Source organism: Puma concolor, chromosome D1, assembly GCF_028749965.1.
Source record: "Puma concolor isolate L17-30 chromosome D1, mPumCon1.1.hap2, whole genome shotgun sequence".
Classification (NCBI taxonomy): Eukaryota; Metazoa; Chordata; class Mammalia; order Carnivora; family Felidae; genus Puma; species Puma concolor.
Genome location: NC_141676.1, coordinates 22597036 through 22624035, shown reverse-complemented (window position 1 = coordinate 22624035; position 27000 = coordinate 22597036). Strand labels below are relative to the sequence as shown.

Genomic DNA, 27000 nt, shown 5'->3' with positions numbered 1-27000 from the left:
CCTCCTCAAACACTGATCTACGTTCTAAGATCAAATGACCTATTTAAATCTTGGGAAAAGATGTTACTTGATTACAGAATATTCAGAATATGAAGGATAATTAGCAAAGCTGTATCAGGGCCTGTGTGCATGAGCTATACAAATTCTTCTATCTTGTCACTGAGAATGTATTTGCACACATTCAGAAGAATTTAGGTAATTGATGTAATCATCACGTATATAGGATTCCTGAGTAGAAAATGTTGCAGATTCTTCTTTCTAAAACATCTTCGATGTTTCCCTGAAGCAAACTGCATACCTTACGTAGGAAAAATATATATGTACACACACACACACACACACACACACACACACGCACACACATACACACTATCATCAGGTTGCCTGTCATCAGGTTGCCTTAACTTGGTTAATTGTAAATGGCATATTTTTGGTGCACATTATTTAAGAATACCGCCACTTGGATGCCTTTGGATAGAATGAAAAGAGCAATTGGCATAGAATTGTGTTTTGCTACAAGGATATATACCAGATGTTTAAACAGTCATATGAACCTTCTGCAAGGACCAAGAAGTCCACAGTGTGTAGATGGTCTCTAATACATCTGTGCAGCTGCTGTACTGAAGGACCAAAAGCCAAGTACATTATGCAGAGCAAATACAGACACCACTAATCATAAATCTCTACATACATACATCTAGATAATGCATTTATAGCATTCCACCTTTCAACCCAAAAACCTGCAATGAGGACCTTTGGTCAAATTTATTGTGAAAGTCAAGTTTGGCTTAACCAGTCTTTCATCAATATATTTTCTTCTAGAATATATTCGTTAGAGCAACTATAATCTCCTATAAGACCAGAAGGTTTGCTTTTTTACCTAACTTTTTTGAGTTCACCTTTCATTCTAGTTAGAATTTATCAACCTGTTCAGCCAACCCTCGCAGCCAAGGGGAATTGTGTGCTAGGACTAACTCCATAAGAATTATCAGCTCAGAGTGAATGGAGGTTCAGAGTCAGCAAAGAGAGAGCTCAGTGAACACAAATCAAGTAGAGAAGGCAGGATTCTTTTCCCTCTTGGCTTATACCACTCTTCTTTGTACTAACACTCGCTGAATATTCCTTGGTGGGTTGTTTGTTTGTTTGCCTTGTGATCCGAAGCTTGGGAATATATTAAGTACATTCTATATTGAACAGCTTGGCCAGTGACAACCAACACGTGTTTTCCCTTTTCTTGGGTCTTCTCCACAGTAACAGTAAAATGTGAATTGTGTTCCTAACAAAGGGAGGTATAATACAAGGGCAGAAAAGGCTACTAGAGAATTGGTGATCAAAAAATAGAGGTAAAACCCTTGTGTGGTCTTATTCATTTGCTTCCCCTTCATTCCAGTTCTCTGACCTACTTTGCCAGCAATGATTTATTTTCCACACCTGGAGATCACAAAACCCTGGTGTGAAGTCCAGTCTGCAGTTAACCGTGAGTATAGAAGCTCCCCATCCACTAGGTGATAAAGTTTTCTCCAGTTTGGGCATCACTTACATCACCAATGAGGTGGCAGATTTCAAGGGCTAGGAAAAATAAAGTGTCTATCTTCGTTTTGCTTCACATCAGATAAAGACAGAAGTCACACACATACTATGTTAACATATCAGGAGAGTGCCGAGGTACCAGTAACCAGCAAGTTCCTTTTTTACTTGAAACCTAGTGTATGTTCTCATACCTAAAATTTCTCCAGTTGTTTAAAGTACCTTTAGTGAATTACCACTGTATTAGCATTGCTATCTCTTGGTATGCACACATCCATCATGGCAAATCCATACTCACACATCTTTACAGCTCTGCAATCTGCATTTGAAAGAAGAGAGTCAGCTCTTTCAGAAGGATGGAAGAAACCATAAAGCAAGGAGGTTTCTGTCATGTTAGTAACCCAATATTTTGAAATTCTGGGTTTGCAATGCACAGCTTTCCACCTAACAGTGAAATTGGAGCTGGCCATCAATCATAAGCTGAAATTTCTTTAATCATATTTCATACAGATCATGTGTGACTTAAGGACAAGAAGCAGGTCTTGACCATTGTGTACCCATGGCACTACGATCAGTGTTTAAAACATAGAAGGGCATTAATAATTATTGTGGAATTGAATGGAATTTGCTGATAGCACCAAAAATTATTTTGCAACTTGGATAATTTAGAATACCTTCACGTTCTCTTGTTATACTTTAGCTAGCCAGTAGAATTTTACTTAGGAGACAGTGAATAAATTATACTGAAACTTTCTTCCAAGTGGAATTGAATTTACTTCACAAAATCATTATTTTTTAATCTGAGCATTCTACAAAGGGTGATCCTAATGAGAAGGAAAAAAAATACCACAGCATCCCTGAATATAGATCCAACACTCAAGTCAGCTAATGAAATAGGACCCCATAGAGATTGATGCTGTGACTGAAGAATACAATAATTTGTTTCTTTCTTAGAAAGTAGAAAATCTAATTACCTTCAAGTTTCTCACATTTGAGCCATACTACAAATGAGTTGTGTCCAGGTACAGAAAAACCAACAATATTTTATTTATAACCTTATGTTTTTAGTTTTTGAACTACAAATTCTGGTTCTAGAGTTGTTTAAAAGATCATGGGTTTTATAGATGCTCATATGTAAATTAATCTGTTGTTTGCTTACGTTTTTTTTTTCTTTTTTTTCTCTTTTTTTTTCTTTTTGCTTGGCCATTGAATGGTTCTCCTCATAAATACAGAGCAGGTCATTACATGAAAAATATAAGATCTTACATTTTTTTTATCTTGTTCTCTCTTAAAAATCTATTTCTAATATTGCATTCCCCATTGGACTACTTGATAAGGGCATGAGAAAAAAAAAGGAAAGGGAAAAAAGAAAGAAAGACAAAATAGACTGGATCTCACCACTAGAATTCACCATAAAAATCTCAAAGTGTAACAGAATTCTTACAAAATTTCCTAGGCCAGTTCTTTAGGGACTTGAGATGTCCTATGAAAAATATGGCAACCAGGGTAGGCAGGGATGAAATGTGGGAAAATAGTAAATAAGTGCAGCAAAAACAGGTTCTGAGGAATACACATAATTTTGTCTGCTTTAGATCACAATAGAATTTTTAATAAATAAATTTCTTTTCTTTTTTGTTTTTTTTGTAAAGACACTTTTTTGAAACAGTAGATTTAGCCCAGTCATTTGTGTCATTTTTAATAAACTGTCTTTTTTTTTTATTGTTTGTTTTCTGTAACTCTGTAAATGTTTTAGATTTGAGTCTCTTGTACATTGTCTTTAGAGTTCATTCGGATCAATAACGGTTCATGCACTGAACTGTGTATTGAATTTATTGTGTTAACTGTTGTTGTGTGGTTGAAGGGAGATTTGTAAGAGTTATAGTGATTTAGGTGCTCATGCTCAATAGCAGGCATGGGCAGGTGGCTTTCCATGGGTGTGTCTCCTGTAATCTCATCATCCACATTAATGATTTCAACAGTTCTTGTAGGGGCGTGATGGTTTTGCCGATGGTGCTGCTTCCTCATCTTATAGAAAATGACCAGCATCACTGCAGCCATGAGTGTGATGGCCACAAAACAGCCAATGATGATTTTGGTGGTCTTCATGACCTCATCAATTCCTGGGATCCCACTGTTTATATCGGTCACTGGGATGGTGAATGTTTTTTCTGTTGACCTTGTGCTCTGTGGCGTGAGAGAGGTGGTCACGTTGGTGGTCTCCCAGTCGATCACTGGAGTGGGGCCCACGTTGTTATCTGTGGTCCGTGCCTCATCCTGAGAAGGTTCCATAGTCTCTACTGTGACGGTTGAAAAGTAAGAGAAGGGAGTAGTGGTTGCTGCAGTAACATTCAGGGTGGCTGAAGCAGTGGTATTTCCAACGGAATTACTCACCATACACGTGTACATGCCTGTATCTTGTACGGTTACATTCGTGAAATTTAATGTGCCGTCACTGAGCACAGCTATCCTCACTTTGTATGCCCCATGTGTCATGACCGTTCCATTTGGAGTAATCCATGATACAGAGGTCAGGGACGTGGAGGCCCGACACTTCAACTCAGCTGCCATGCCCTCAGTGACATTGAGGTCAGCTGGGGGCTCCACAATCACAGGAGCATAGCATGTGAAATAATTCTGGTCAAGCTCCCCAATGTACCTCCCTTTCAGATTGGGAGGGGTGTTACATCGAGCACAACAAGCTGTGTTGGAGGGGGCCATGTCTTTTATCCACCAGCTGAGCCAAAGTATGTCACAGTTACAGTTCCAAGGGTTGTGATGTAAGTGTATCCGCTCTAGATGATGCAAGGGTGTGAAGAGGTCATGAGGCAGTAATGTTAGATTGTTGTGTGCCAAGTTTATCTCCACTAGTGACTGAAGGTTATCAAAGGCATTCCGTTCGATCACTTGAATCTGGGACTGTATCATCCACAGTTTTTGAAGGTGCATCAGTCCCTGGAAAGAGCCAGGCCTGATGGCCGACAAGTGATTCCCAGAAAGATCCAGCTCATCTAGTTTTATGAGAGGTGTAAGGTTAGGGATTTCACGGAGGTTGCACATGGCAAGGTTCAAATATCTCAAGTTGGACAGACCTTCAAAGGCACCTTCTGAGATGTATGAAAGCCTTTTCAATTCCCCTAAGTCTAGTCGGCGCAAAGAGGGGATTCTGTTAAAAGCATAAGAAGGAATGCTTTCAATGGGGTTGTTTCTCAACCAGAGCTCCTTCAGTTTAGACAAATATACAAAAGCTCCATTTGGGATGGTGGTAAGACGATTGTCAAAGAGTTCCAGAGTATTGAGGTTTGCCAGACCATTGAAGGCCCCGATTTCAATTGTTCTAATATGATTCCTACTCAATTGTAGGATTTCCAGGTGCCTCAAGTGCTTGAAGCTATTCACTTTGATGATCTGGATTTGGTTCTCATGGAGGTTCAGCAGTCGAGTGTTGGTGGAAATGCCATCTGGAACCTCACGTAGGTTTTTCCGGACGCAAATCACCTTGCTGAACTGGTTGCTGCAGGAGCAGACAGAAGGGCAGGTTTGAGCCCGCACCAGACCAGCCACCACAAGAAGTTGAAGAGCCAGCAGCACCACAAGCAGGGGGTCGAATAGGGCCCTGTTAAACCTAGGACCTATCATTATCTGCTGTGGATGTAAGGTCATCTTGTTCAACATTCATAATTTATCTGGTGTTGGTCCTTCTGGAGTTCAAATAGTCTGCAATATAAGAGCAAAAAGAAAAGACAAAAAAAGAAAAAAAGTATTAGCTCTCCTCCAAATGTCTTTCTGGAGCAATGTCAGTGATGCAGTGTAACAGCTAAAGCCATCATTTCTCAGACTAAGGAAACAACAAATCAAGTATCCCTTGTAGAGTGATGCGGCTCATGTTTATATAGAAAATGTTTCTGTACTGCAAATTAGCAGCCATCCACAGCCCATATCCATCAAATATGCAATCACAGGGAAATGGAAGCATGAGGTAAAACACCTTAATATAGTGTTTACCAACCAATTAGGACTTGAATGCATAAGGACATATGAAATGTACCCCAACAACAGGTTGAATGTCCAAACCAGATTGGAAAAGATCAGAAAACAGGATTTGGGGCTATACCCAACAAACTAAAAACTCCCTTGCAAAATTAGTAATAGTTGAATTTTATTGAGGGCTACTTTTAGGCACCATGGTATATAGACTTACCAACTTATCCAGGAATGGCTGGCTACATAATTTTCAGGGCCCTGTACCAAATGAAACTGGGGGATGGTTTGTTCAAAATGATGAAGAATTTCAAATCCATAACAACAGAGCATTAGCCAAGCATGGGCCCTCCAAAGAATGGGGCCCTTTTCAATTGCAAAGGTTGTGTGTCCTGATCCTTTCTGCCCTTACAGCACTCCTCTGAGGGAGAAATTTAATCATAGGGAAAGCAACATGAATGAAGTCACAAGGTTAGTAAGTACAGAACCAGGGCTCACACACATATCCGATTGGTCCAAGAGCATATGGTCTCAAATACTTTATGCAAGAGCTTCTGGGAGAATGATGGCAAAGCAAAATATTTTTTCCCAATTAATTTCTTTAAAATACTGTTTTGGGCAGGGGTGACCTCATCTGTAAACTCTGGCAACTTGACTTATAGCACCTGTGAAGATATACTGAAACAGCGGTACATGCAAATGTACATAAACTTTTGAAGATTCTCCTAAACTGAAACTCATTATAAGATAGCTAACTGCTACCTATAGGCAGACATAATACAAATTAAGTCATTCCTATGATATCTAATTTTTAAGTACAGAGAATACCTGAATATAAAAAAAAAATATTTTTTATCTTGGGTCCTTACTCTGACTGATTTTAAGTAGATTTGGGTGAAGGGAAATAAAATAACTTGCTTTCTGCATTTCTTCCAGCACAAGGAGGAATATTAAAGGATCTTGGGCTACCCAGTGTACGTCCCACTCAGCTGGCTTACTATGAACTGGGCACCCGTGTAATGACTTCTTCCAAATGTCTCATCTCAATAAACAGGGTTTCTTCTATAAACCTCTTGGAAACAAACAAATGACGAAAGTGATGGTGGATCACTACACTCCAATTCAAAACGGCACTGATTTAGTACTTACTATGTGTCACTTTGGACAAGTTACTTATCTTCTTTCCATGACACATTCTCCTCACTTGCAAAAGAGGAGTAACAATATTACACACCCCTTGGTGGTGTTGTGAGGATAAAATTGGTTAATGCAGATAACTCAGAAAATTCAGATATCAGAATATTCAGATAACTCAGAATAATGCTTCCCACGTTGTAAAAACTCAGTAGTGTTAAATATTATCATTATTGTTGTTATTGTTATTACTATCGTTACCATTTTTGTTGTTGCTCTTACAGACATCTTGTTGAGTACTGGGTATATAAAGATGAAGAATATAATCCTTATGCCTGAGGTAGTTATGATTCAAAGCTTGAGACAGATAGGCAAACAGATGAAGTACAATAATATATGTTCATTGGTATGAGACCAGGCCACATTGGCACAAGGGCACTGACACCAGATCAGCTCAATCTGTGCTGGTAAATCAGAGGATTTTCGAAGAAGAAGATCATCTGATCTAGGTTTTATAGAAGTTGATGTAAATAAAAAAAAAAGGGAAAGAAAAGCATTTTAGGCAAGCACCAGCTTGAACCAAGCTAAGGACACATAAAAGATGCTCATACATCCAGGGAACAGTGAAAAGTTCCCTGTGGCAGGAGAACGGAGCGCCTGGGAGAGAGACTTCTTTCCTCAGGGCTGTTGCAGCTCTAGACTGATCTTTCACACCATCTAGCACATGATCATCAGCCCCTGGGTCTATTTTCCCCACTAGCCTACAACACCATGAGGACAGAGGCCATGTCTGATGGTTTTTTCTCATCCCACTGCCAACACAGTACCTAGCACACTGTAGGCACTAAATAATGGCTGTTGCAAACGCACAGAAACAGTTAATACCTAATTAACAACTCTTTGTATATGCGTTGGGATAGGTACCAGTATATTAATCACGACTTTCTAATGGTCTGTATTTTCTGATGTTTTGATATGCAGGGCTTTGTTGTTCCAGAGAGACTTCTCCAAGGGCTAGGCAATTTCTAGGGATAGTAAAGGACTTGACCACAAGCCTGCCTTTCATATTCAAACCAATCAACCTGAAGCCTAAGCCCCAAACCACCTCATTTATCAGGATCTCCCAGGGCTCTTATACTTGGGCCACTCTCCCTCTGCCCCAATGATTCCAGAGCTAGAATCAGGCACCTAGGGACAGCCCCTAGGTCCCAGAATCCACTGAAATTATTTATACTAGTCAAATGCAAGCCTGCTTCCTCTGCCTTCTCTTGCTTTCTCTCAAAAACCGTGATAAAGACTCTTGCTCAGATTTTCCCTTGTTCTTTCTACCCCCTGGTGACCCTGCTGCTTCCTTGTGTGGCCCCTGTGTGGCATGGCATGCTCCCTCCTCTTGGGAACTAGGAGTAAAAAATATATCTCTTCAATGACAATTGTCCCCTGATTTGTTTGTCCCATCATACCGAAATAATAATAAAATCTACATTTAAAACAACTAATCACTAAATAGCAGGGCTCTGCTCATCTTATTAATCTCGTTGATGGCTTTACAGGTCTATTCTATTGTCCCACTTATACTGTGACAATGATGTGTTTGATAGGTTTTTCACCCTGAGTTAGAGAAGGAGTTATTTTTTATTGTAAATTTAAACATGACCTTCAAAACCCTTGTAGATTTCCATTTTAAACAGAATCCTACTTAAATTTCCAGTGATCATGGCCACTGAAAATTTTTTATTCATATGATTTGGTATAGTTTTACATACGCTCCACACGTTTTAAGGTAATTGGGCATTAAAAAATAGAACATAAAATCTCTGATACATTAATTGGTGTTTTTAAAAATTTTTTATTTATTTACTTATTTTGAGAGAAACAGAGACAGCACGAGAGGGGGAAGAGCAGCGAGAGAGAAAGAGAGACAGAATCTCAATCAGGCTCAGCACTCAGTGCAGAGTCCAACAAGCGGCTTGAGACCACGAACCGTGAGATCATGACCTAAGCCAAAACCAAGAATCAGACGCTTAACTGAGCCACTCAGGTGTTCCTAACTGGTGTTTTTAGGTGAGGGTCCCAGGGTCCTGCTCCTCTATTTTACCTCCCACCTCCCACCCTACGACTCTTAGAATCCTAGGGTCTCTGGCAATACAGGTTGAAATAACTTATTGACCAGAAATAGTACAGAAGTGAAGAAGGTAAGCCTTTTGCTTAAGACAAACCATTTGTTAACCTTTTTTCGTTAAAATAAGAAACAGCAAAGGCATCCATGTCCTGTAATCAAGGGAGAAGACTCTGGTAGACTTCCTAAAGTTAAATGCCTGCTTAAACTTGCAGGACTCTACAATTGAGAAAGTTACTTTACGTCTCTTACTTCACTTTCCCCATCTGTAAAAGGGGGACACCACTGTTATCTACTCAAAAGGTTTTTGTTGGCACTCACATTATTAATGTATATACATGTAAATATATACATATATATGTAAATTAATATATATTAATGTATATATGTATGTAAAGTCACCAGCTCATAAGCAATATATAATAAATATTTATTATTTTTTTAAATTTTTTTTTCAACATTTATTTATTTTTGGGACAGAGAGAGACAGAGCATGAACGGGGGAGGGGCAGAGAGAGAAGGAGACACAGAATCGGAAACAGGCTCCAGGCTCCGAGCCATCAGCCCAGAGCCTGACGCGGGGCTCGAACTCACGGACCGCGAGATCATGACCTGCCTGAAGTCGGACGCTTAACCGACTGCGCCACCCAGGCGCCCCTATATAATAAATATTTAAAACATACTGAAAATAAAAATAAAGTGATGGGACACTCAGTTTTTTCCTCTTATATAAATAAGAATAACACTAATATCTATTATTCAAAGTTATGGAAAGGATCAACTATAATGATCAGAAGCATGCTTTCATATGCAAATACAACACCTTTCTCTTAATTGTAGAGTGCATGTGTCTCTCCTTTTCCAATCCCCAGGCTGTTTTATTTTCTACTTCTTGCTTACTTCAAGGTCTTTTTGCTATTGCTATTAATGAGATTTCCTATCAATCAGTCATAAGTAACGATTTATGAATTATAGCTGGTTCAAAGCTAATTTATAACCCATAGAAAATAACGCTTGGTACATGCACTGAATCGAATAAACTGCTATCAACAAAAGGTTTTCTATTTTAAAATCTAAATTACGTTACTTTACATTAAAAGCCATGTTTCAACATCTCTCTCATAAGATGTTTTTATCCCATCAAAAAGAAATCAATTTAAAAGTACGCGCTATCCATTACAATGTCCTCTGACAGCATTTATTTACAAATGGATCTGTTTGGGTTTGGAATTCAATGATAATACTTTTAGCCTTGTCCCAGAGGATATTCTGACTTTGTCAACAGACCTTTCTTCTTTCCCTACCCACGCTGCTGTGCACTGAGACACAGGGGGTGCTTTAGTCAGCACAGTATCATTGCTCAGTTAGCATAAACTGTTTACATATTGGAACTAGTTTGGAAGCCAGCTGAAAGAAAGATGAATTTATTAGCTACAACCAACTTTCCCTCACAGGCCACACACTCACAGCCATATGTATCTTTAACAAGCCCCCCCACACATGCTGAGAACCAAAACCATTTCCCCACACTCAGCCTGGATACTGAGACCTCCAAACCGTATCTTCCTTCCTACTGACATAAACATGACTTTGCTCTTCCATTATCTTTATTAGCATCTCTATCCTTTATGGGGGGACTTTCTTGTCGAAGCATATGGTTTCACTGTCCTTCTAGGACAAAGATCCAAAGATCCATAGTTCCATAGATCCATAAGTGCTTTCATGGAAAGCATTTAATAGCAGTGTGCCTCTAAGATTCTTTGAATCTCTTGCCTCACCATTGTTTTCACCCATCCTGGATTGGAGTACCATAATTCTTACTCAGTCCTAATCAACTTCCCACACTGAAAAATTTTCTTGAATCAGACTCCCAATTCCCCATAAATTCTGGTCTATTTTTCACCAGTCTACTCATAGATACTCCCAAACTCTTAGAAGATAGTGATCTCCCTTAACATAGTAAGCAATAAACTCGCTCTGTCGTTTCAATAGGTTGTGCTGGTAATATTAGGGGAGTCAGCTTTTTTATAGCACTAAGGATTCATTTAACTGTGCTTGAACCTTGCTTTCTCTTTCTTCACATTCGTTGCCTACCCAGCATCCTAATCCCTTACCCTTTCCCTAGAAAATTTTGTGCAGAAAACTTCACTCACTTCTTCGAAAAGTCACAAAACTATATTATCTGTTTTGAGAGACACTGACCCAGGACTGGTAGGTAAAGAGAATTTGGTTTAAGCTAAGGCTAGACAATTTTTTTTCTGTAAAGAGCCAGATAGTAAATATTTTAGGCCTTGCAGGCTGTATGGTCTCCTCTTGCAACTACTCCACTCGCCATTAAAGCCTGAAAGTAGTTATAGAGAAAAGGGGAATGAATGGAAATGGGTGTGTTCTGATTAAACTCTTTATGAGCACTGACATTTGAATTTTGTATCATTTTCACATATGTCAAAATATTATTCTTAACACTTTTTCTAACTATGTAAAAATTCAAAAACATTCTTAGCTCCCAGGGCTAACTTTTGGACTATAGTTTATCTAAACAAATGTTGGTTGTACGATTTCTGTTGCCAGAGACGCGTTAGGTCTGGACAGGTGACACAATTTGGCCAATGAGATGTAAGATGAAGTCAGCTGAGGGGGTTCTGGGAATTTTTTTTTCTCCCACTACTAAGAAGAAATATATAGGGAAGAAATAGTTCTTCATTCTGTTTTTGGATATTGTTGTGAGTACAAGATGCCTAGAGTTGCTGAAGCCATCTTGTGGCCAAGAAACGAGGAAGCCTGAGGACAAAGCTGTTATGCCAAGGAAGAAAAATGGAAAGAGGGGAAGAATTTATATTCTTGATATTTGTGATGGGCAGCTGAACTAATGAATCCTGTTACTATCTTTCCTCTGTATTTTCTTATTATATAAAATAATCAATTTCTCACAGTATAAACTGTTAACTTTTTTTCTGGTTACTTACCGCCAAACCTATCTTGATACTTATATATTCATTCTCCTTTCTCCTCCCCTCTCTCCCCTGCCTCTCTCTCCCTCTCTTTTTCTCTCGATATCTCTCCTTTCTGAAACCAATAGCAAAGACAAGTGAAAAATTCTGATTTCTTATAAATCATTCATTATAAATTTGAGACCTACCAAAGGAAACAAAGTAAGCTGAGGTAATAAGATTTGCTTATCAGAAAGGAGGTGAGGCTCATCCCTATCATGCTAAGAAGGCGTTCTATTGCCATCATTTCTCTGGATAAGTCTAAATTTTATTATTATTATTATTTTATTTATTTATTTTGAGAGAGCGAGCAGGGGAGGGGCAGAGAGGGAGGAAGAGAGAGAGAATCCCAAGCAGGCTCCATGGTGTCAGAGCAGAGCCCGATGTAGGGCTGGAACCCACAAACCATGAGATCGTGACCTGAGCCGAAACCAAGAGTCAGATGCTTAACCAACTGAGCCAGCCAGGCACCCCCAAATAACTCTAAATTTTAAAGAGTGCTAGAATACATTGGAGAAGGAAAAACAACACCTTAAATAATACCACTGTCAAAAGTAGCTATCTCTCCCAAGTCAAAATTATTTTACAAATATTTTCTAATTAGTTCATTATTTCCCATCTGCAACCCAGCTTTCCAAATCTGTTGAGTTTTCTCTACTCCTATACAGGAGCATGTGGCTCTGCAGATTTTCAGGGAGAAGAAAATTTTTGTAACTATGCCTAGGGCTGACCCTCTAGGCAAATGTAATGGAAATGATACAACATTTAAATGGCTGTAACCCAGGGACTCAACCTGTCAAGTCAACAGGAGGTTCTTTCACTGAACACACTGACCTGGCAATGTTTCTAGAAAATTACAAGAAACTGAGATTGAAAAGGAAGAAGAAGAAGAAGATGATGATGATGATACCTGGGTCTACACTGACATTTTTCTAGAAGCCTTATGTGGTTTATAGTAAAAGAATACATATATTTGGTGTTTAGAGGTGACAGCATGACAAAATTATTAGATGGGAAGAAACAGTGAGTAGAGAGAACTATGTATTTAAAAAAGCAAATCAAAGAAAAAAAATAAAATGAAAACTAAAAGCTTGTGGCCAACATGTTGCTATCATTTGGACAGTATAATCAGGATTATCAGAATGAAATTGGCCAGGCCTTCTAGAACGTTATAATCTTGTTGAAGCTATAATACAAATGTATAGATACATATAAAAAAAAATAAAAAGTGTACCTGTATGTATTTTAGGTACTAATACAATTCAACAAATTCAGTATTTAAGTGTCATAAAGCATTGTCAGAAGTCATAGATAATCAGAGAAAGTTTTAAGAAGAGGATTTGTGACTTTATGTAAGTCTTTAACATATATAAACTTGCATTGAGGCAGGGTGGTTGTGGAAGAGGTAAGAGATTACTTGCAAAAACAGAGGAGTAGGAGCATGAAATGAAAGGAAACTGACTTGCTAGAAGGAGAGGGCTTATGCTACAGACAAGTCTGGTAGAAGTTTGGATTCATTTCAATAAAGAGATTTAGGAAGAAACTGCCATCCCTTTATGTGGGAAAGGGTTTGATGAGAGAGCACTGTTTTAGAACGATCTGTCCTTGTGTGTAAAAGAAATTGGAGAGAGGAATAGTTGATAGAAAAGTCCTATGACTTTAATAATCGACATCCCTAGCATTACTCTAAAACTGAACGAAACTGATCTTCAATCTTCCATCTGATGATCTGACTACTGAGATACGTACAGGTTGAAATTAATCAGCCCTAGTTGAAATCCAGAGTCTGAAATACTAATGAGGGCAAAATTAGCTTCTGTATGTGGTCAGGTTAAAAAATAACATTGTACACAGAGAACAAGATACCATTTTGGAAACTCTGATGCGCACAAGAGAAGCATCTCTGACCTCTGGTGCTGCTCATGTCTACTCTGTAAATTGTACACAAAGGACTACTAAACACACATTCAATTTTGGTTCCCTAATGACATATTACACTTTCCAACTTGAAACAATGCTGAAGTACAGAAAGACCCAGAGACTTATATTAGCAAAACCTAGAGGAACAGAAAAACAGATCAAGAATGAAATGAGGAGGGTTGGAGGGTTGGCTTAGTACTACTGACTATTTGATTTATGGCAAACTGTCTCCCTCTGAGTTGCACCTTTCTGAGTGGGAGTGACAGTAAACATTACTAAATCGACACTGAGAGGATTACATGAATTAAATTCCATAGCATATACTAAAAACAAATCCCCAAACTTACCTCTCACCTCCAAACAATGCCACTGCCACACACCCAGTGGCTCAATGCAAAAATGTAAGAATCTTCCTTGACTTTTTAAAAAAAAAATTATTTATAACCCGCCCAACACTATTCATCTGACTCTATTACTAAAATACAACTGGATCCATCTACTTTTCCTCCTTGTACCTCTCTAGGTCAAATCATCTCCATTTCTAACTTGAGCCACTAAAATACCCTCTTACCAGTTTCTTTATTTTTGCAATTTCCTCACTACAATTAATGCTACAGACAGCATTTAAAATGAATTTTTAAAATTCTTCAGTTGAAATGCTATTAGCTCCGTATCTTTTTAGAGCAAAATTGCAAACTGTTTTGGTCCCCAAATCATGATGTTCTGGTACCTGCCTGCATCTCATACCTTTCAACTTTTCTGCGTCTCCTTTCTCTCTTCCATTGTTCCTCAAATGCTCCAAGCTTGTTCCTCCCTCAGGACCTTTGCAGTAGGGTCCCTGCTGCCTGCAACACATGTCCTTTGTTTTTTGCATGGTTGGTTTTCCTTGTCCTTAAGAACATCCCTTAAAGTTTTCCTTCTCAGAAGTGTTTTCTTGACCACCAGCCTAGAGAAGCACCTCCGTCAAAGTTAATCACGTCACCATATTTAATTTCCATTATAATACTTCTCATTGATATTTTTCTCATATACTTAGATGCTTATTTTCTTACTGCTTGTCTCGTCTGAGTGGAATGTTAAGTTCCATGGAACAGAGACTTCTCTGTCCTATTCAGTGGTTTCCACTTGGAATAATGTGCATCAAGTATTTGTTAAGTGTATGAATGAATGAAGAAATGAATGATCTGGTGTTTAAGTACACAGAAGCAGCCTGTAGATAGTTAAGGCTACAAATTCATTGAGAATCTAAATGATGTCATATTCACTAATTGATCCCTAGCATCTAGTAGAACCCAACTCACATAGTAGAAATTTCATCAATTTCTGAAATGATGCCTGTCTCGTTTTCAATGATTTTCAAAGAAGTTCTTCCTACAAAGAAAAGCTAGGGAGCACAATGCAATATAAAAGCCATTGCATTGTTTCCTCACTCTCTTTTTTATGTTTGTTTTTGTTTGTTTCTTTGCAGGGGAAGGCTTCCCTATTTCTTTATTTATCTATTCTTGTCAAAGCAGCCCTGTTTAAGTTTGGCCAAACAATGCCCTCTGCTGTATGTGCCTAAAATAACATGATTGCCTTGAAAATTCTAATGTAGGTAATGTATAAGTTGATTTCCTGGTATGCTTCTTCACATATCACCTACATGTACTTCAGAAGTAGGGAGGTTTGACTCATTTTCCAGGTCACTCCATTGGATGAGACCACTTAGAGCAGAGAACAAGAATTTGTATGGCAGAAAGTCAAGTAATCTTCAAATCTCCTTCAAAATGGAAGAGCTTCTTGATCACCACATTTCTGCTTCTAGAACTCATCTGAATCGTTAATTAGAAAATCCATGGGTGAAAAAGATCTCTTAATTCTTCTGTTACAATCCAAAGGAGGATTCCTTTGGATTCTAAAGATGGAATAGGCAAGGGATTAGGGTAGGCGGTCACAGCTCCAACTTCGTCTTAGCTACGAAAAGTCAAATCTACTTCATGTTAGAAAAGCAGAACTAGAAATATAGCCAATGACTTGGCAAGACTAAAAATAAAATTAATTTGTTTTTTCTTGCTTGTGTAGTCTCACATGATGCAAGAGGGATAAACATACCTGGCATGAAGTTTCTGGCTGTTTATGAATCCTTTTGATCATATTCACTTCTTGACATTTATTATTTATGAAGAAATGAAATATAGATGGCTGACTTGTTTCTCAAATTAAAGGGTAGGATTTGAGGTGTTCAGGGATATGTTTGTATTTTTATGATAGATGTTTGCTCTGTTGGTTTTGTGAAATGCATAACCAAAGAAAAAAGCTTAAAACCTCAAGCTCCATATACTGCTTGATATTTCACTCTTCAGGAAATGAAATCAGACCATTCCAATTATCAGAAATGTGCCTGCTTATCCCAATGCGTGCACTCTCCTTTGCACTAATATTTTTAAGTCTGGAGCCTATCAATGTACGAAAACCTCACTTCTTTCCTTTTCCTTTAGTTCTTTCTCTTTTCTTAGGTTTAGGGGACAAGAAATGATCAATACATGTTATTCTTTATCTCCAAAACTGGCCTTTTCTTCTCATACTTTTTCTGGGGCTGATCTACACAGTAACACTTTTACAGATTTAGTGTAAGAAGCCACAGGAACCTTGGCAATCACAGTTCAAGAAAACATAACCCACCCATAGTTCCCATTTGCTTAGAGAATAAAACCTAAATCCCTTACTGCCTCTACCCACTAGATGCCAGTAGCACCCCCAGTTGTAATGATCTAGCATCTCCAGACATTGCCAAACGTCCCCTGGAGGGTAAATTTGCCGTCTTGTAAACTACTGCCTTAGTGTGACCCGTAAGACACTCCATGATGCTGCGCCATACTGCTTTCCCAGTCTTATCTCCTACTGTTCTCCATAATACAGTCTAGGCTGCAGTCTGTTCCTGATTCTAAAAATATGCCTCCTACTTTTCCTCTTCAGAGCTTTGCTCCTGTTTTTCCCATGGCCAGGAATGTCCTACTCTGGGTTTTCTTTCAAAATTGTACCCAATTTCAGAGCCAATTTTACAATGATCATTTCTATTTGACCTTCATTGGTCTTACTGGCTGGTAGCAATCTATCTTTCCAGAAGTGTCTGTAACGCTAAGACTATGACATTTATCAAATCTGTGTTTGAATCTAAATGTTTGGGTATGCATTCAACTTATTTATCATAAACTTCTTAAAGACAGAAACTAGATGATGTTTAGGAACGCAGAAAATATTTGTTGAATTGCATTACTGAATGTAGCCCACATTTTAATTCATAGTCAGGAGCCAGGATGATAAGCTAATTTTATAACAACAAATAACAAATCAAGGTCCACTGACAACACCTGTATGAGAACAAAAAAATAAGTAAATAAAATGGTATATAACTTAGTATAAAAGATAAAGAGGGGTAGGGGTTCAATAATTACTCCTTGTCCCCCCATACACATAAAAATGTATAAATAAATTAACATTGAGAAAAAAGGATTACCCAAAATCAGCCTGTAAATGGGTGATTGAAAACAACATACTAGCTAAAGATTTCTCTTTAACAGCAATAAGCTGTATGTATCCTAAATATTACATTCAGAGTACATACCACAGTGTATATACTATAATTATCTATCTATCTATCTATCTATCTATCTATCTATCTATCTACCTACCTACCTATATATCTATAGATGCATGTACTAAATGAAAGAAGTAAAGACAGAGCAAAAGAGAGAGAGATAGAAAGAACGAAAGAACAAATGAAAGAAAGAGAAAAAAGCTCAAGAAAAGGTTGGTACTTATCAACTACTTACATAGCTAAATGAAGGCTAATGGAAGATGAGATTTGAAAAAAAAAATCAGAGATAAAAATGTTGTATCTATCCATCTGTGAAACTGCCTAGAGGTTGGATACTCTGATTTATATACTCTATTATTGTGAAGATACATGAGTTACTATATAAAGAAAGATTTAGAACAGTGCCTGGTACACAGCCAATACTGTATGAACATTTGTTGTATTATTGTTATTGTTATTTGTCTAGTCCTGGTGACAGCTGAAGTCCAATTATGGAGAATGATTGATATATCAGGCAATTATAATCTGATGCTAAAGCAATTTGAATTATACAATTAACTTTTTTTTAGTTTGATTTCTCATCAACCACCTTACTTAATTATAATGTTTTTCCATGAAAATGCATAGTTCAATCCAAGTGTTCCTAAGAAGCTCACAAATGGACTTCAAACCATTTATGAATCTCTTTAAATTATATGCAAATTTGTGTATAAATGTGGAAACTGTATATTTTTATAGGAAGATTATTCATTGGTTTTATCATCATACTCTCAAAGAGATTTATGACTCCAAAAAAGTTTAAGTTCTACATAAAAAGATTTGACAGACTGAACTACTTGAAGTGTCTGTTATAGTTTTAGCTATAATTTAACAAATTGGCACTCTGCTCTCTATATTCATTTCTTATGTGTTTATAAGTGTGACTACAACTTTCTCATGAAGAGCTACCAAAATCAAATTTCTGGGAGTATAAAACTAAGGACCAGTCCCACATCTTGAGAAATTCTTCAAGACCAATATCCATTGGGAAAGGTCTTGGAATGCAGTCTTCTCTGGTGACAATGATCCTTACCACATACATTAACACTGATATTCAGGTGAAATTTTCACTCCATATGAGTTTTAAAGGAATTTGTGTTAATGTAAGAATCAGGATGCTACATGATGAAATGGGGACTTCTCTGATCCAGAACTCTCCTTCATCTGGCCATAGGTTATTTCTCAAAGGAAAATGCACTGAGGAGATATAACTAAATTTTTAATGTTTATCTATCTCTTAGAATATTTGGGGTAATTCTGACTGATGCCAAAAGAGGAAATATCACGCTTATTAATATTAGTGAAGATCAACTGTAAAAAAAATTAATATTCCATTACAACTAATACATCCAAACCTCCAACAAGAATCCCGCTCCCACATACACACAAAATCTATTTCTGAATGAGGTTAAACTGCAGAAATTGGACAATGTTTTAGACTCTCAGGATGCACAACAGGATGATGCTAGGCTTTCAGTTTGAAAAAGGGAATAAAAAGAAAGCAGATAAAAGAGGCTCAACATTTTAAATTATGTTTATTTGAAGTATGGAAAAGTATTTTCCTCCTCATGACATTCTTCTATCAGTCCACAGAAACCAATAATTATTCTTTTATATATTTTTATCTACATTAATATTTAAATATTTTTACATCCAGGTTAATGACAGGGCAAGTAACTACAGAAACTTTTGAAAACCTAACAAGTCCATCTTAAACATAAGCCCTTGGCAAGGCAGGTAGAGAAGGATTTGATTTCAGAAAGATGGTAATGCAGTTAATGACCTTGCTTCCCATGCTTCCTTTGGATTGATGACTAGCTAGGAGGAGTTGATAGCCATTAACCCTCAACCACTCATTAATCCTTAGGAAATGCCCTGTGCAAGGTCATCATTGCCTTCATAGGTTGAAAGCAAACAAACCAACAATAGCATCCAAAAGGCATATAGATTTTTGTAATGAGTAATGCAATTTAAATTACCATCCAAGGGAATCTGCAGAGATTAACTACCACATATAGAGAGCCATTCTGATTTTAAAATCATCTTCCAATGTTTTATCATGTACTTTCTTCCCTGTTTATTATTAAACAGTACAAAACCCAAATTTCCTAGACAGTAACCAAACATATACACACACATATATATCTCCCCAGCCAAAATGCTAATGGTGTTTCGGATTCATTTCATAGTAGGATCTGGGAAAGAGAATCTTAAAGTCATTTCAGTGCTAATAATACAGAATTCCAAGTATGTTCACCAACACTAGCTGACCTTTACCTGTGAGAGAACCCCTTCCACTCAGTAACTCCCCATCACTGATCATTTGAAACACTGTGCTGACACAAGCCTAACACAAACAACAAAGTCATGAACCAATGCCAAAGTGTTATACTGAGTGAGTATATAGGTGGTTATGTGGATAATTAGAAGTAGTCTGGTGTTCAGAGGGACCCAGTAAGGTTTGGACAGTCAATGAAGGCTATGAGGACATGGATTTTAGCAGATGTGGATTTGGATAAGTACAGTTCTCAGCTGTTGACACTCAGGACAAATGTCTCCCATTGTTCATCAGGTATCTCACAGTATAGTGGGATTCATAAGAAGTAATAAAAAGGGATTTTAATACAGCAGCAAGTGCTAGAGAAAAAGGCACAGTGTGTTTAAGGAGGACACAATAACAGATGGAAGAAGAAAGAGAGAGAGAAGGGAGAGAGTTTGTTGGAGAAGAGGCATGTGGTTGGTGGGAAATGTGTGTAAGTGAACATGAATGTAGGGCAGAGAGGCACAAGATGACTCCTGTGAAGAATCTATACTAAAAACCAGTGGGAGAGAAGGTAGGGTAAGTAAAATAATGCCAGATTGTGAAAAATAGACCAAAGAAATTTAGATTTTGTATGAAGTCATCAGGTGGGTTGTAGGGACTTGGCTTTTCTCCTTGTGTTGGAAGGGATTAATATAATGGGAAGAGTATCTAAGGAAAAGCAAATTTGCATTGTATAGAGCATGGATGGGATACAGTACACTGTATGCTCTGAACACCTACTAAGAAATTATTTCAATAATTGAGGAATAGAAGAATGAGGGCCTGGTCTAGGCTCTGCTTTTTCGCTAAAATATAGGATGACGTGACATTATGACCTTCACATCTCTGCTCAGCAATCTTTACCGAGACTCCCTTCCTATTTCACCAGCTTCTTTGATTCCTGACACATGATTGGCTGCTCTGACTTCTGTATATTTCAGACTCCCTGAAACATCAGAGCAAGTCCCATCCATCAAGTTCTGGCTCCTGCTGCAGATCTCAGAGCCCCCACCTTCCAGTTTTCAGCATGACTCAAGACTTTAATAAATTCACCAAAATGACCCACAAAAACCTGATAAGGAAACTCTCTTTAATTGAGTCTGTGTTTATGAGATCTGAGCAAGGGGAGGAAGCAGAGTAGACTCTTTCTGTGATTTCCAGGCAACGTCATTTAATCAGAATGCAGATAGCAGGGATGGCCTTCTAATTGGAACTGCAGTTGGTTTCAAGTAACCTCAACACTGTTAACATTGCATAATGAGGAAACCTTGGTGATGGCATGTCAGATAATGGGAATGACTGTAATCAGTGATTTCTTTGTTTCTCCCTAATGGCCACAAAAGAGGGAATTATATGGCAGATGCAGACATTTGGAAATTGGATTCTTACTTATTTACTTAAGGCAGTCCTCGTTTTGTTTGGTGCCGTGTTAAACATAGGTCATGCATATTGGAACCAAGTCCTCTTCTTTGCACATTATCTTAGAACAGATTTGCTTTCAGTTACCATGGAACCTTGCAAAATGACGACTCAGTTCCAATATGAACAAGCTTCAGTTAACACAGTTCTGTGCAAAATAAGAACTCCCAATATTATCTGGTATTTATTTGCTTACAGTGCATCATTTCCAAAAACACACCAGGGGAAAAAATCAGGAATATACATGAAAAGCAATAAGGAACTGCATCCCCTATGGTATCTTAATGGAATAAGAAAGGGAAGCCAGTGCATGTCCCTATTTAAGTCATTAGTTAACTAGATTTTCCTTAGTTTGTAATGAAAATGACTTCTTGGTTACTTTTCCTACTATCTTTCTTTATTCTTTAAAGGATGCATCTTAGAATAATCCAAATGAAAAAACACAAGGGTGACAGATTCTACTATGGATATCAAAGATGCTGGGTGACACTAATGCAAACTTAAACTTTCTCTACCCTTCTGTAAAGTGAAGACAGAATGAATACCTGCTCTTTCCATGACAAAGGAATAATAGAAAGATGAAGTTTAATCAAAAATAAGTGTAACAAAAAGCAAAATCCAAAAAAGCGAGGATAAATTATGTCGTTGTCAATCCTACATTCTCCAGTCCCGTATTTTAAGCTCCAACTGCCCTGTGAACAGAAATGGAAGGTGGATAGAGATGTAGGCAAAATTCTAAGATCAGTAGTTGGAAAATTATTGCCCATGGGCAAAATCTGGCTTGACACCTGTTTTTGTCAATAAAGTTTTATTGGAATGCTTCCACACCCATTCATGTATGTATTATCTATGGCTGCTTTCACATTAAAGTGCCACATTGTGTCATTGTGATAGAATATAAGGCTCACATAGCCCAAAATACTTACTCACTGACCCTCTACAGAAAAAGTTTGCTGGCCCTGCTTTGCAAGGTCAGCTTTCTAAACTATCTTTCATCTCAGAAATAAGAAAGAGATTCAGTTGTACTCAGTTGGCAATGGTTCCATGTGTCACATAACATATGTGAGGAGTCCTGAGCAAAAGAGGCAGTTCCACAACACAGTGGGGTTGTCTGTGGTACCTTTACTTGCTCGCATGTTTTCAGCACTTAGTGCCATACTACAGTCTCTGTGTGTTCACCTAAGTGGCTTCAGGGATTCTCTTATCTAGATTTAAATAAACTAACACAAAATGGAGAAAGGAGCTTAAAAGGATTCTTTCAGGGGCGCCTGGGTGGCACAGTCGGTTAAGCGTCCGACTTCAACCAGGTCACGATCTCGCGGTCCGTGAGTTCGAGCCCCGCGTCAGGCTCTGGGCTGATGGCTCAGAGCCTGGAGCCTGTTTCCGATTCTGTGTCTCCCTCTCTCTCTGCCCCTCCCCCGTGCATGCTCTGTCTCTCTCTGTCCCAAAAATAAATAAACGTTGAAAAAAAAAATTAAAAAAAAAAAAAAAAAGGATTCTTTCAAAGACAACACTGAATATTCTCAAAGTAAAGCAAGTGTAGATAGGCACACCACAGCTAAAAATGGCAGAGCGAAGCTTTTCTCTCCTAGTATGACCTCTTCGAAGTTTTACAACACTTATGTATTAAAGCAATGTTCATTCTGATTAATCTTGCGTATATATGCATGTCCATGTGTGTGGGGTGGTGGGTAACAATTATGTTCTCCAGCAATCATGTCCCATCACACTCTTATGCAAACTGTTTACCATCTTGGCTTCCCATCAGTCTTTTCTCCCCACCCCACCTGACCCCACCAAAGCCTACTGCTGTGCAAAATCAGTGCCTCTTCTGTCCCTGGGATTAAGAACTGTGTTTCCTCATTTCTCTTGGAGAATGACTAAAAAACAGGTCTGTAAGAAAGAAACTTTGTAACTACCCTCTCCTTACTTCTTTTCCCCTCTTCCTGCTAAGTGTCTTCCTCTTACCATTCATGGGAAAGATGAATTAAAATGTGCTGGGCTGAAGCTTTAAAACCCATGAACATGGGGCGCCTGGGTGGCGCAGTCGGTTAAGCGTCCGACTTCAGCCAGGTCACGATCTCGCGGTCCGTGAGTTAGAGCCCCGCGTCAGGCTCTGGGCTGATGGCTCGGAGCCTGGAGCCTGTTTCCGATTCTGTGTCTCCCTCTCTCTCTGCCCCTCCCCCATTCATGCTCTGTCTCTCTCTGTCCCAAAAATAAATAAACGTTGAAAAAAAAATTAAAAAAAAAAAAACAAAAAACCCATGAACACAGAACCCAAATTAAAATAATAGACTCTGAGAGTTTTAATTTTAAAAGGAATCCCAGAGACCTAGGTAAAAACTCCATTTTCTCTTTCACTATATGGAGATGTGGTCAATAATTCTGAATCTCATTTTCCCTCACCTGTAAAGTGGATGTGATATTTTTTGTCTTTCCCTTCTCATTATCAGGGCAACCTTAAATAGTTTATGAATTGTGAGATGGCTTGTAACTTCTAAAACTATAAATACGGGGGCACCTGGGTGGCTCATTCGGTTAAGCATCCAGACTTGAGCTCAGGTCATGATCTCACAGTTTGTGAGTTCGAGCCCTGCATCGGGCTCTGTGCTGACATCTCAGAGCCTGGAGCCTGCTTCAGATTCTGTGTCTCCTTCTCTCTCTGCCCCTCCCCACTCAGCTGCTGTCTCTCTCCCAAAAATAAATAAGCATTAAAAAAAAATTCAACTATAAATATTAGGTAGGCTTTGTGGAGACTGATCATTTTTTTACTTTGAATCCAAACTAAAAATAAAATCAATCAGAAAGGGGAGGGAGGAGGGAGACAGAAAGAGTAAAAACCACAGCTTTCTGTGTGGCAGATACTCTGCGTACTTCACGTACACAATTTTTACTTAATTCTCATAACAGCTGCACGAAATAGATGCTTCCTGTTGCTTGCTACAAATCATGCAATTAGTCACTGATCTCAGGTCTGTCTTAATATTCCCCTTTAACCATAACCATCCGGAGTACGGATATATACTCTTTGCTAGCTATGTTGCTTTGGATAAGCAATTTGCTCTTTTGGCAACTCATTTTCCTCATTTCTAAAGGGATGAAGAAAAACACCACTCCCACGGTGTACTAGCTGGATTATTAAAACTAATCCCAGGGCCGCCTGGGTGACTCAGTCTGGTACGTGTCTGATTTTGGCTCAGGTCATGATCTCAAGGCTCTTGGGCTGGAGCCCCGCGTTGGGCTCTGGGCTGACAGCTCAGAGCCTGGAGCTTGCTTCAGATTCTGTGTCTCTGTCTCTCTCTGCCCTTTCCTTGTGCCCGCTCTGTCTTTCTCTCAAAAACAAATAAACATTGAAAAAAGTTAAAACTAATCTTAATGAAACATTTCTTAGAAGTTTCTTAAAATGTTTCTTAGAAGTGCTTATATTCATTTTGCCTTTGACATGCCAAGACAGAGCATCTGAGAACTATAATCAAGGTTTTACCACCGCCTGGTTGTGGGATCTAAACTTCAGCCTGGATCCATTTTTCCTTCCAGCACATTGTCTGGCAATGAATTTTGTGGGATTAACGAAGACAAGCTAAATGCAAGTACCTAGAAAAATATCTGGCACACAGTAGGTACATAATATATAGTATGTTTTTTCCTTTCCTAAATAAACTCCTTTCTCTTGGAATGTGATCAGCACAATGATTTCATGCTCCAGTTAGAAGACTGCAAATCAGGACTGAGGAGAAAGAAACATCAGTTTGCGCTGCCTAAATCAAGGAAAAGCCACAGCTGGGGTGGAAATGTGGCCCATGATATAAAGCCTGCTTACTTCCAACTCGCAGTCAAGGGTTTCTTCTTACCAGCATGTGCTTCCTTGGTAAACTTCACTCTCAATTCTTTTGTTTTTGAAGAAAAACATTTCCAGCTAATAACACAATTACACTTAAGTATCAGAGCTCATTTTAGTATTATTGCATTTGTTAAATCTAACTGAGTCCAAATTACTTCCTCATTGCTAATAAGAGAAGGGGGAGGAGGAGCAGGAGGAGGAAGAAACCAAGGGGGAGACCAGAGGAAGACCAAGCAGGAGAGGGTTCCAGGGTTAAAGGAAGAGAAAGAGATGTACACACACCGTAACGGGAAAACAGAGATAGCAACACTACATGTAGCATCAAGTCCAATGAATGTCAGTTAAACTTGCTGCCCACGGTTTCTATGGAAACCCCTTAAGTTAAGAGTGGAACACAGACATTTTTTGGACTGCAATTCACAAGCTGTTTATTTAATTATGATGAAACATGAGACTGTTAGGGACAATACTATTATCATACTGATAGCATTTAGAATTCAACGAATAGGTATGGCAAAATAAAAACTTAACAAAAAATTTTTTAAACCATTACCTTCATGTGAATTGCATGCAAATAAAATGCGTCTTGTTTTCATACATTATTTCCCGCAGGCAAACCCCAAATTAGCCAAATGACATTCATTAAAAGGGAGTTCTTCAGAGGCCTCATGCCAATTATACACCCCCCATGCCCAGTGAACAAAACCAAGGTCACAGCATATTTTCAATTAAACCCAGGATAGCACCAAAGTGCAGCCCAGCTGGAAAAGCAAGCACATTATTACCCCATAGATCATTTGTGAGCAATGAATAGGTCTCTGGTGTTTTTCTATTTTACAGATATTTGAATATAAAAATAAAGAAAATCGCTTCAGATTAGCTTTTGCCTTCCAAAATAAACAACCACTTTCAGGGCATTACTCCTGGCGGCCCAAAGAAGAATGACTGGAAGCCATCACTTCTCTGTCCCTGATGGTTGGAAAAGGTTTGCTTAGCCTTTCATCTGGCCACAGGGAACCAGGTGATTGATGAACTCACTCATACCCTTGTTCCCTCACTAAATGGACATGTAGTTTCTAACTACTGTATATCAGGCACTGTGCTAGGGACAAGGGAGGCAAGAAGATTAAATCCTAGTCCCTAGCTTAATTATGGATTTTTTTAGAAATGAATGCATTAATTTTACTGATAAATATTTAGGGAAGGACAACTACGGCTCATAGACATTAAACTAAATAGATCAATAAATCCAGGATTCTACCTTCCAGAAGATTACAATTAAATGGAGACAAAAAGACACATTGTCATAGGTCATACAGCAAGGAGTCAGTGTTCCTGCCTGCTGCCTCACGATTCCTCTGTGTATAGAAATGCTACCTATGGATGCTGTACTGCAGAAGGTAAATGTGTTTGTGTGTACAGGATGACTGGCTGGTGGAAGATGAGGTGGAGAGGGAGCTTTGGGAATATTTCTATAGGGGAACCACATTTCCAGATTTGTCTATGAGCCACCCCTACCCTTATAAAATCTTTAGTCCATAAAACATAACTAAAGGAGGAGGCACTCACAAGAGAAGTGGATCCCAAGGAGAGTCATCTCTGGTGTCAGGCTGGGAACATGAAGGCTGTTTCTAAGCTGGCAAAGAGAAACATACAAGAAATTTGCAAATATGACTCAGTGAATATGTCTTTTCTACTATGCTGCAGCCTGTTTTTTGAAATCCAGTAGTGGTTTGCAGTAACTGGGCTTCCCACAAGTTGCTCGTGCTAGCAAAGCTAGTCGTTGCTGTTATTGGATTCGACAGTGTATAATGAGCCGCTTCACATTAGCTGCTGTTGTAGTGTTCAGCATATCGTGGGGAAGATTTAGCATGAATCATCACCCACCTAGCTCTCCATTGTGGTCTCTATGCTGTAAACAGGCAACGTGTTTGCCAATCTAAAAAAATAAAAAAAATAAGAAAGCATCCATTAGAACAATTCAGCACATTTCTGGATCTGCTGCCACCACCATCACCACAGACGACACTGGTGACAATATTTATTGAATTGCCACTGTATTTTAACATTCTCCTGGGCAGAGAGCCAAGGCAGCTATTTTAACCACTGGCCATTTTGAACAATGCATTTTTTAAGGCCCATGAAAAAATGCTGTTT

The 27000-nt window shown here is 38.5% G+C and overlaps 1 protein-coding gene across 14 annotated transcripts in view; it reads right to left on the bottom strand.

Annotated features, from left to right (window-relative positions):
• Positions 1–2003: 2003 nt before the first annotated feature.
• LRRC4C (leucine rich repeat containing 4C) overlaps positions 2004–27000 on the bottom strand; it is a 1215827-nt gene continuing 1190830 nt past the window's right edge. For 12 of the 14 annotated variants that reach the window (XM_086677650.1, XM_086677644.1, XM_086677649.1 and 9 more), the window contains 3 exons: positions 26731–26782; positions 26413–26479; positions 2004–5241 (listed from right to left, as the gene is read on the bottom strand). In XM_086677650.1, the coding sequence (XP_086533776.1) occupies positions 3277–5199 (1923 nt within the window). In that variant the 5' untranslated portion in view covers positions 5200–5241; positions 26413–26479; positions 26731–26782 and the 3' untranslated portion in view covers positions 2004–3276. The remainder of the gene's footprint in view (positions 5242–26412; positions 26480–26730; positions 26783–27000) is intronic. The other 2 variants (XM_086677657.1, XM_086677658.1) reach the window with 2 other exon arrangements.